This window comes from Pogona vitticeps, chromosome 5, assembly GCF_051106095.1.
Source record: "Pogona vitticeps strain Pit_001003342236 chromosome 5, PviZW2.1, whole genome shotgun sequence".
Taxonomy (NCBI): domain Eukaryota; kingdom Metazoa; phylum Chordata; class Lepidosauria; order Squamata; family Agamidae; genus Pogona; species Pogona vitticeps.
In genome coordinates, this window is record NC_135787.1 from 95,479,976 (window position 1) to 95,492,161 (window position 12,186).

Below are 12,186 nucleotides of genomic sequence, written 5' to 3' on the forward strand. Positions count from 1 at the left end.
CCTGAAGTACCATTGCTTATTACATAACTTACATAACTAAAAAGCAAAGTACAGATCAAAAGAAATTCAAGACCAAAGGAAAAAATGGCTCACCTTTTTAATCTCTTTGTAGAGTTCTAATTGTAACCTAGGAAGATTAGAATCCATCAAAGCCTAAGATAAAAGAAAATGGCATATTTAAGCATCTGCAAACTATACCCAAAAATTCTTGATGGTTAGCAGCTCATGGAGCTCTTTGATATTGTAGTATTTAGTTTATTAACTATAAAGCCAACCATCTGATAGATCTATAGAGGGAACTCCAAAACCTCTGTATTTCTTATACCAGTGGCTAAATTATTTTCCCATTTCAACATAATCAACTGTTAGACTAAATTATAGAATAAGTCAGCTCAGGTGTGGAACTGAACAAGCCTGCAAGGTTTTGTGGCCTGCTTAAATAGAAATTATGTCCTACCGCACAAATAGCTGTGTAGAAAGATAGGCAAGCTGTCTTGCAGAGGAAGATTAATCTCTCTGTTTCTCACATTCAGGTTTGAATAATTCAACTCAAAAAGCTAAAATGCCATCAACAACTTGAAGCAGGATATAGCAGCAAGATCAATTACATACTAAGATATTCCTTAGTACAAAAAGTCTTTGCAGGAAAAAACTAGGCAGGCTCAGTAGCTATGGAACACTAACACATTTTTTGGGGAGGGGCAAAAAGTGAATATAGTATTGTGCAGGATAACATAGTTAACTGACTAAAACTGTGAATAGAGACACTCCAATGTTTCACTATGTCCCAGTGGTACCAAGGAATATTGGATAAGCTTAAAGTAACGGTGAGTGATCCGGCTGGATTACTATAATGTGCTCTATGTGCGGCTGCCAATGTAAAGTGTGAGGAAACTTCAACAGGTCCAAAATGCAGCATCCAGATTGCTGACTGGGGCTGGTAACAGGGACCACATAACCTCCCTATTACAGCAGCTCTACTGGCTGCCAATGACCGGGCATAATTTAAAGTGCTGGTTTAAACCTATAAAGTCCTAAATGGCCTAGGTCCAAATTATCTAAAAGATCATATCTCCCATTATGAGCCAGCCCAGGTGTTAAGATCATCAGAAGAGGTCTTTTTCCCAGTCCCGCCACCTTCATAGGTGTGTCTGATGGGGACACAGCAGAGATCCTTCTCTGTTGCTGCACCCAGACTTCGGAGCTCCCTCCCACAGGATGCCAAATTGGCCCCATCTTTGCTATCCTTCCGCAAGCAGGCAAAGACCTTTTTCTTCAGGCAAGCCTTCCCTCAGTATGTGGTTTTTAGATAGATTTTTAAAAATTATTGCTTTCACTGGATTCTAGTACTACTTGTGTTTTCCATTTTTGTGTTTTGCATTTCTCGGAGTGACATTTCTTTGTATAATTATTGATCTCTGCCTTAATATTTCCTGTTAATGTTGTAAGATGCCCCCTTATACATTGTTTATCATTTTAAATATTGTGTTTGAATGATGTTAACCACCGACGCATATTCATTGTTTTCAACTTTAAATACTGTCTTTCGTTGTCTGTAAGCCACCTTGGGTCCTTTTCAAGGAGGAAGGCAGGGTAAAAGTGTTTTAAATAAATAAATTTCAGGGCTCAAGCTGCTCCCCAAGGTGCTCATCTGGTTATTCTTAGATTAAAGGAAATCAGATAGTCCTGCATTTTATAAAACTTCAACACACACCATATTGGTTTTGAAGTTTTCATCTTGAGAACAATCACAGTCTTTGTGAAGAACATGGGGCTTTCTGGCTAAAATTGTATGGCTGTACAAACTACTAACCATTCCATCCAAAAATCTTATATTATTTTCATGAATAGCTGCCTAGAGTAGTCGTTTTGACCAGATAGGCGGGGTACAAATAGAATAAATAAATAAAAATAAATATTCTCCAACGCATGCTAGTCAACAGAAGTTAAAGAGTTTATTTGTCCTTCCACTGCTTCTTTACACCCAGGTTAGCTCTTGTTTTAAGCAAAATAATGTACAGTCAAAATCCTATTAGGAGCAATAGGTGAAGTTTGCATTGAGGTTGATATTTTCATTTCAGTTATGTTTTCATTTCAGAACACAAAGATAAATGCTCAGTAACTGTAACAGCATAACTGCTCAAAACAAAGTCTGGCTTTGCTGACCTACATACGGACATTCAATTCATATCTTGCTAGCAGGCTTTCCAGAGATAAGCAGATGGACACTGCGTGAACAGAATGATGAAAGAGATACATCTCAGATCTATGCCAGTTTGGCACTTCCATGCTCTTCCTTGGCAAGAGGAGATAACAATGGCAACTATATACCTGAAGAGCAACTTCTCCTCTTATAACACCAGCAGGTGCTCAAAGCTGGCTGTCACAGCTTCAGCAGACCATTCTCCAGACCTCTAAAACTGAATATTCCCAACATGATACCCATTAATACCTCTCATGGTATGTCACAAACTTTCCATCTTTCTGAGTGTTCTACTGCAGATTTAAAAATAAAATAAAATGGAATAACGAAGAGACTGACATTGCTGCCCCATAATTAAAAACAATAACAACCAGAAATGCAGCTAAAAATGGTAGCAGCAAGTACGGGAATCTTTCCAATTGACCTTCAAAGACTATGTATTGTATCAGCCATACAAAGTAGCACGACGTTGTCACTACAATTTTGTTGTGGGAATCAAAGCACTTCTGTGTATTCCAGTTTACAGCTGTACTGATTTGCTGATAGAAAATGTGATACCTCAAATTCATTGTATTAGCAGCATTACACACTGAGAAATAAAGGAACTAGTGCTACATGTTGCACAGTTAAAGAAAGACTGCACTCCCACATTACATTTTAAGACTGACATGCAGGCTTCATGACTACCAACATGGTCAGCCTTTTTCATCTCCTGTTTCCAGAGCTTGGAAGTAATGCATTAGAAAAAGTTATTTATTTATTTATTTATTTATTTATTTTATATCCCGCCTATCTGGTTGGTTAAGACCACTCTAGGCGGCTAGTTATTTTTACAGTGAGGGATGTAATATATTCACATTTCCAAAGTGGGGGGTTCTCCACAATTGTTTCATCCCCAACTTCACCCTCTAGCAAGGAAGCACCAGGACTGACTTCATCTTTAGCATCAACTTCTTTGATTAACAACAACTTTAAAGGCATTGATTCAGTTTTCACCTCCATGTCCACAGGGATTGCTTCTCCCAGGGTTTCACGTTCTGCCTTAATAGCTTCAACAGGGTTAATATTACAACTAAAAATAGTCCTGGTGAGAAGCAAGGGGAGCAGAGGGTTCCCATTAACTGGCCCAACTGCTAGGGGGTCTGTGTAGTGGCAGGTGGAAGGCTGTTGATCCAGGATTGGTCTCAAGGTAAGTGGGACAACTTTGGCTCTCTTGGTTGTGGCCTTCTCTTCCTCTCATTCCTGTTGTTTTTTTCTCGCCCTCAGCCAGTTTTCTCACCCCAGTATGGGGGCTTATGCACCAGTTTGCTCCACCATTCTTGTTTGACTACCTCTCTGGGCACTTTAAGTTGGACCCATTTTCTGCTCCAAGGATCCTCTTTGACTATGGTGATCCAGTCTTCTTCAGGGGAGTCCATTCTTACTAACCCTTTGCCTTTTTCTTTATACGCTCTCTTTTCTTCTCCTTCCTCCTCCAACAACCCCCCTCAGTTCCCTCTCTCTCCCATTTATCTGCCCCTTCTCTTGCCAAAACTCCTCCTCCTAATGGTTCTTCAGTTCGCAGATTTTCATCTTTCTTCAAAGTCAGTTTAGCAATCCCTTGCATGCCTTCTACTAATGTCAACCTCCCCTTTTACTTCAATATTTTTGCCTGTTTTAGGGGACAGCACACCAAAAAGGAGGGTCTCCTCCATGCCCCTCTTCTCACAAAATGTAACATAATACTTATATAATGAGTAATGTTTTCTCACTACTTCCCAAAATTACCTTTTAAGGGCATTTCAAAAGGCATTTTTCAAGTTTCAGGTTAAGAGAGAGGGTCTATGAATTCCCATTCCTCTTATCAATCCTAAATGGCAAAGTACTGCCTTGTATAGCCTTTTGCTTCTTTTTAAGAGCATTTTTCAAAGAACAATGTTGCCACTGACTAGTAGAGAATCATTGCCCTATATTTTTTCTGGCAACAAAACCACAATGCATAATAACCAACAGAATAATGACAATAATGAAAATAATCTGAATACTTCAAAGAACAATTTCCTTTTAAAATGACATGTGTGCTTTTCACATAGTTAAATTAATCTACTATTAATATACTTACTATGCATGGGAAGACAACTATGATGGTTACCTGTTCATTGAACCTAAAAAAGTGTCTCACAGATTCCACCATTTCTCACATTAAATGCTACCAATCTTGATATGAGCAGAGGGAGCAAGATAGCCCTGTTCCCCACATTCTATCTCTCAGATATGGAGACCTATATCTGAAGAGGAAAGCAGTCTCTACTTGTAGACATGGAATCCTAGTTTTGGACAGCTTCCAGTGCTAGAGACTGCTCTCTTCATCAGCTGAAAGGTACCACATAGTTGCTTCCCTCTGATCAACCGTTTTCTGAACATCTCAATCAAGTGATGGCTAATCCTCAGTGTTATTCTTGTTTATACAGCAATTCAGACTGCAAAACTATTGTAAATAAAAATGTACAATTAATAGAATATTTTGATTTTAGTTTCCTAAACTATCCTACCACATAATAACATGTTATTAACTAATGAAATTATTAGTTCATTAAAATAGGTAATTAAAAAACCTAAGTGCAACTTACCTTTATCACTTTATTAAGACATTCATCTGCAACCATCCTAACATCTGACTCCACATCATCACTACAAAGAAGGAAAAGTTCCATGGCAATGCCCAGCAGCTTCTGAAATTCTGGAGAATTTCTTATATAAAAACAGTTAACATGAAATAAAATGAGTTAAATGCTAGCAATTCTGATGTTTCATGCTCCCAACTTCTAAAACTGAAAGTAATATTATAAATTTAAACAATTTAAATGTAATACATTTCTCATTATTTTAAAACAAATCCGTAGCATACATGAGTAAAGAGTACTAAAAAAAATATTTTTGGAATTATCAAAGTGAATGAGGATAATTAAACATTAAGTGCAACACACAGGTCAGAATTTTATTGATTAGCTATACTCTAATTCAAATTAGAGTATAGCTAATCAATAAAGGGACATGGTGGTGCTGCGGGTTAAATCGCAGAAGCCTCTGTGCTGCAAGGTCAGAAGACCAGCAGTCGCAAGATCGAATCCACGTGATGGAGTAAGCTCCCGTCGCTTGTCCCAGCTCCTGCCAACCTAACAGTTCGAAAGCATGTAAATGCAAGTAGATAAATAGGTATCACCACAGTGGGAAGGTAACGGCATTCAGTGTCTAGTCACGCTGGCCACATGACCACGGAAACTGTCTCCGAACAAACGCTGACTCTACGGCTTGGAAAAGGGGATGAGCACCGCCCCCTAGAGTCGGACACAACTGGACTAAATGTCAAGGGGAACCTTTACCTTTTTCAAATGTGGATGATAAGAGACCCTTCAACTGTGTCAGACAGAAGACCAACTCAATTTGAGCTGCCTACTATTTCAAGGTTCGAAAAGAGTAGGATTAATTTTGGAACTAGCCAAGACAGTTTCTTCTTTGCCCAAATAAATCCTATTTAGTATTTCTGACTCCAGAAGGATGGCCCATTTTTCAGCAGAGATACATTTAGGAACACTGCTGCTATTCACTACCCAGAATGGACCTTGGTTTGTCCATGCAGTAAATGAACCTCAGGACATTATCACAGGCCAAACCTATAGTTCCCTTGCAAAATTAAAGGTAGAGGCTAGAATTCATTTGGTTTTCTGAGGTAAAGAGGTACCTTGGAGCATAATTGCTGTTCACTGCCCAACTTCAGCGAAGGATTAGATTTGAGAAGCAAGAGATGCATGGTGGTATGCCACCATCATCTAGTTCCTGCTTTCCTTTAGGAACTGGAAGGTAAATCTACTGCTTATTTTTGCAGCAATTTTTTTTTCAAAACATTTCTGCTCCTCACATTAAAACAACTAGAACTGATTGTTTGAAAATCTTTCAATAATGGTAAGCACCAGAAACCTCCAAATTCCCCCATAAATGAGGGTATATTTGAGCTCCTCCCAACCCCAAGGCAAATTGAGCTCTGCTAATTATCTTTGCAGAAAGCAATCAATTGCTCACAATAGTCTAGGTACAAGTAGAGTTTTTGAAGGCTGCTTATAATATCTTTTAAGCCTGATTGTGGGAATTGTACAACCACTACTGTCCCCAACATGACTGATACGCATGAACATGCACACACATGAACAAGAAAAAAAAACCTAGCATAAAAATGATAACTCATACTCCAGAAGCAGCCAAAAGCTATTCAAATGCTATTTTAGGGTTGTCTCACTTGTTTTAAATACATTTTTTTCTTCAAACTTGGAATAACCTTCTGGTCCCTTATATTTTTGAAGGAGATGAGTGCACCCCCAAAAATCTGGGGAAGGGGGAGTGAGAATTAAGTGGCACTGGCCCCAGACTCTCAGTATCTGCTTATTGCAAAGCATAGTTTTCAGGTCAAAAGTGAAAGATCTAAGGCCTCCAAGTATTGCTGTAACACAGTTTACATTATAACTGATTACTGGCTATGGTGGCTTGGGCTGATGACAGCAAGAAAGTAACATGCACAGATCTATCTTTGAATCAAGAATGGGAAAACTGTGGGTTTCCAAATGCTTTTGGAATCCAAGATAAATCCGTCAAGAAGCAGCACACAGTTATAAGAGCACCCCCAATGTATGTGCTTTCTTTGTTCTTCTCAGTTTTATATGTCTTCTCAGTTATTTTCTTCTCTATTGTGATCAAAATTAATTTATATTTTGACAAGCAAAATGAAATATAATAATAATAATAATAATAATAATAATAATAATAATAACAATAATAATAATAACAACAACAACAACAACTATTATTATTATTATTATTATTATTATTATTATTATTATTATTATTATTATTATTATTATTTATTGTCATTGTAAGTATATACACAGTATACCCATACAACGAAATTCACAGACACCCAGAGACCAGACACATGCACACACATAACATTCCCCAAACACTCCCCACCCACTAGAAGTCCCCCACTAAAAATACAAACATCTACACCGCAGGCCAAGTAACACAGTCCAACTAATTATTCACTACTGGTGGTCTTTAAGCTCATTATTAATTGCAATTATAGCTCTAGGATAAAAACTATTGAGAAAACGTGTGGTCCGAGTCTTAATTGTTCTATATCTTCTGCCAGACGGTAACAATTCAAAAAAGTTATAAGCAGGATGGGAAGAGTCTCTCAGGATGCTGTGTGACTTCCTCAGACAGCGGGATGTGAAGATGTCATCCAGGGTTGGTAGCTGGAGCCCGATGATATTCTGGGCAATTTTAATGGTTCTCTGTAGAGCTTTTTTGTCCGCTACAGAGCTACTCTCAAACCATGCCAGAATGCCATAGGTTAGGAAGGACACTCTCAATGGTGCTACGATAGTATGACAGAAGTAAATGCTGAGATAAATTTAACTTCCCGAGCATTCTCAGGAAATACCTCTTCTGTGCCTTCTTTATTAGCATGTTGGCATTTATAGTCCATGAGAGGTCCTCTGAGATGGAAGTACCCAGAAATTTAAAACTACCAACTCTCTCTACTTCCTCACCATTTATGTACAGTGGTAAATGTACATTTCTCTTCCTCCTAAAATCAATTGTGAGTTCTTTAGTTTTTTTGATGTTAAGTGTGAGATGATTTTCTTTACACCATAGTATCAATCTTTGTACTTCCTTTCTATAAGCAGACTCATTGTTCTTATTTATGAGCCCCACCACTGTCGTATCATCCGCAAATTTAATAATTGCATTGGTGTTATATAGTGGGGTGCAATCATGTGTCAACCTTTTCCAGAGTTTATCCTGCAATAAACTGACTTCAGCTCACTTGTCCCACTTGAAAAGTATACAAAACCCTCAAAATAAAAGAGAATGATTTTCACAAACACTATATACCCCATGGTATTTGCATTAACAAATTTCAAATGCTTACCTTAAAGACTGAGCAACTATATTTTCGCATATTGTCAAACAATGATTCACTCGATCTTTCTTGGTTGTGGAAAGCTCTTTCTTTCTAGAAAAAGACAATATATTATAGACTTCAGTTACAAAATTATAAACCTTAACCACTCAAATAAATCTTTAAAAACTAGAAACAAAACCTTTATTGGGCTTTGCTCTCTAAAATTTTGCATCTACCTACTAGTACTTTCAATTTTACTTCATTCCATTTAGCTCATAACTTGAATTCTTAAATGTGATTAAATTCACTGGCTTTTTTTATCATTATTATGAAAGAAATTCTACACAGAGGGACCCATCAATCACCTCTTATATCTGATAATTTTATTTCTGTAATTTAAAAAGTTTAATACCTTCCCATTGTGTACAATGAGTGTCACACACTGGCCTCTCTCCATGTAGTTATGTATTGTCCTGCATGCTCAGTCATTTTGGAATTTATATGGATCAACACAGTACAGTGGACCCTCTACTTACGGAATTAATCCGTATTGGAACGGTGGCTGCAAGTCGAAAAGTCTGTAGGTCGAATCTCCATTGAACTACAATGCATTGAAAACCGATTAATCCCATAACCAGCAGTTTTTATTCTATTTTTGTTCCATTTTGGTTTGTTTCTGGTCTGTAAGTCGATTCTCTGGCTGCAAGTCGAATCTAAATTTTGCGGCCAGAGAAGTCTGTAACTCGAAAAGTCTGTAAGTCGAGGGTCCACTGTAAATGAAATCTACAAAACTAAATACAGTATACTAAACAGCACATCATTATGATGACCAAATATAGCTCAAGAGCCAACACTACACTCCCTCTGAAGGATCACGTCTGCAACTTGGGGGTTCTCCTGGATCCAGCACTCTCTATATAGGCTCAAATATTGGTCGTGACCAGGAGTGCCTTTTATCAACCCGTTTTGCCCAGTTGCACCCCTACCTGGATAAGAAATGCCTAGTAACAGTGGTTGACACATTGATAATACAGTGGACCCTCTACTTAAGGAATTAATCCGTATTGGAATGGCGGCTGCAAGTCGAAAAGTCTGTAGATTGAATCTCCATTGACCTACAATGCATTGAAAACCGATTAATCCCATAACCAGTGGTTTTTATTCTATTTTTGTTCCATTTTGGTTTTTTTCTGGTCTGTAAGTCGATTCTCCGGCTGCAAGTCGAATCTAAATTTTGCAACCAGAGAAGTCTGTAACTCGAAAAGTCTGTAAGTCGAGCCGTCTGTAAGTCGAGGGTCCACTGTACTCTCTATATAGGGCTGCCCTTGAAAACAGTATGGAAACTTCAGCAGGTCCAGCATGCAGTGGTCAGACTGCATTCTGGGACTAGTAACCTTCACTGACTTCCTGCCAGTTTCGGTGTTCAAATCAGTGTGCTGGTTATGACCTATAAAGAATGGTTTAAGACCTTGATACTTATTGGAACCTCTCTCTCAGAAATCAGCTACCCATTTTACCCATTCCTCTCAATCCATGTTGCTAAAAGTGGCTACATCAAGGGAGGTCAAAAATCTGACAACAAAGAATCAGGTCTTCTTGGTGGTGGGCCCCAATCTTTGGAATAAGCTTCCACTTGAGGTACATGAGGCTTCTTCCCTACTGATATTCAGAAAATCGGTGAAGACAGAATTATACAAAGCTTCCTTCAATAACTTATCCACAGATACTATTAATATTAATTTGATTTTCTTTTCTTATGCTTTCCTCTTCTTTTTGTATTAATTTTAGGTCTAGATTAGTGAACCACCATACTGATTGTATATTATATGAAGTTGTGTGTGATTCTGAGTTTTAATTTATAAACCGCCCAGAGTAATGTTTCCACTAGAGGGATAATATATTAGATACAGTGGTGCCTCGCTAAATGATTGCCTCGCAAAACGAGGAATTCGCTAGACCATAACTTTTTTGGAGCAATGTTGTGCTTCACAAAACTATTGTTCCTATGGGCAATTTTCGCTGGACGATGTTTGGGTCCTTGTGTGTGTTTTTTTTGTTTGTTTGTTTTTTGGGGGGTTTTACCCTGTTTCGCAAGACGGTTTCCCTCCCAATTGGAACACATTAATTACATAAGACCTACTTTTTTATCCCAAAAAAGTGGGGGAGAAAGTGTATGCTGCTGGCTTTCTAGGAAAAACAGCAGCATACACTTTCTCCCCCACTTTTTGGGGATAAAAAAGCAGATCTTATGTAATTAATGTGTTTCAATGGGGGAAAAATATCTTGCAAAGCATCACAAATGGGGCTATGGCTGCAAATTTAAATGATGGAGGATGGTGAAAACAGCCAGGAAACAAAGGGTAAAGAGATTGTAAAAAAAAAAAAAAAAAGAACAGAGAAATCACAAACATAATGGCCCCATAAACACAAATTATGTAGTTGAGTTCCCCACATTTGGGGAAATCACAGCACACCCAAAGTGCAATGGATAAGCCACTCCCTGGGAAAACCATTTTTACAACATGGTACTGTATTTCCCCTACAAGGTATGAGTTGGAATGGCCTTTGCATCTCCTACCCCCTTCTGTCCCCTAACTGCCCATGTTATGGTGACCGCCTGGCTGCACCCCCACTCAGTACAGGGCTGCACAGCCCCAGTTCTGCCAGAAGCCAAGAGAGCTCCTCAGTGTTTTGGGGTGCCCTGTGGGACCCCCATCAGGAGCTAAGTGTTCCTCCCACAATCCTCTAGTGCACAGGTATTACCATAAGGTACAGTGGACCCTCGACTTACAGACGGCTTGACTTACAGACTTTTCGAGTTACAGACTTCTCTGGCCGCAAAATTTAGATTCGACTTGCAGCCAGAGAATCGACTTACAGACCAGAAAAAAACCAAAATGGAACAAAAATAGAATAAAAACTGCTGGTTATGGGATTAATCGGTTTTCAATGCATTGTAGGTCAATGGAGATTCGACCTACAGACTTTTCGACTTGCAGCCACCATTCCAATACGGATTAATTCCGTAAGTAGAGAGTCCACTGTATTAGCATATGCTAATACCTGTGCACTAGAGGCTCGTGGGCTGTATGTGGCCCTCGGGCCGCACTTTGCCGAGGTCTGGTTTAGGACCTTGGTATCTAGCAGAATGCCTGCTTCCAGCCAAATCTGTCCATAATACCCGTTTTTCATAGGCAGGGCGGTTGAGTGCCTTGACCCCGAAGGAGGCCCGGAGGGAAAGAACAAGAAGCTGGGCCTTCTCAGCGGTTGCCCCACACCTGTGAAACAATCTTCCCATGGAGGTACGCACCCTCGTTGGATGGGTTTAAACGAGCATTGAAAACTTGGCTCATCTGTCAGGTTTTCCCTGAGCATTAAGTTGCTGATATCTCTGCTTCCCTTTCATCATCCTTTTTGCCATCCTTTCATCATCCTTTCTACCATCTTTATAGTCATTAATTTTAATTTATCCTACTAGTTATTGTGTCTATTGAATGTTTGTACTATTTTATTCTTATTGTGTTGTTTGTCTTGTTGTTGACAGCCGCCCAGAGTGGCCTGGCTGCCAGATGATGTGGGGTATAAATCTAATAAATAAATAAATAATAAATACGTACAAATCTAAACTTAATGATCCGACTTGTAATAGGGAATAATATTTATTTATTTGATTTATATACCGCCCATCTGGCAGCAAAGGCCAACAATCCAGTATTAGGCCATGTTTCCAACCTCATTTAGTTTCTTGAGCCAAAATTTCAGGATAATATCAAAATACAAACAACTACATGTACTAAGAGTATTGCAAAAACAAAACAAAACTGAACAACAAAACCATGTGGAACAATTTGCTTGATTGTATATATTTTCCATAAAAAGGATATCAGTCAATGCTCTGAATATTCTCTGAGATCCTTATACGTACTATATAAATAAAACTTTAAAAAATGCTACAATACATATCACAGATGTGTTTCACAACCAAGGATATTAGAAGATGCCAGGGTGGAACATATAAAAAAGATAGATTTGTATCTGGGTAAAA

General features: G+C 38.5%; 1 protein-coding gene across 3 annotated transcripts in view; it reads right to left on the minus strand.

Moving 5' to 3' along the window:
- HTT (huntingtin) overlaps positions 1-12,186 on the minus strand; it is a 318,202-nt gene that overhangs the window by 300,629 nt on the left and 5,387 nt on the right. For all 3 annotated transcript variants that reach the window (XM_073000994.2, XM_073000995.2, XM_073000993.2), the window contains exons 2-4: positions 8,169-8,252; positions 4,813-4,933; positions 94-153 (exon numbers count right to left, since the gene is read on the minus strand). In XM_073000994.2, the coding sequence (XP_072857095.2) occupies positions 94-153; positions 4,813-4,933; positions 8,169-8,252 (265 nt within the window). The remainder of the gene's footprint in view (positions 1-93; positions 154-4,812; positions 4,934-8,168; positions 8,253-12,186) is intronic.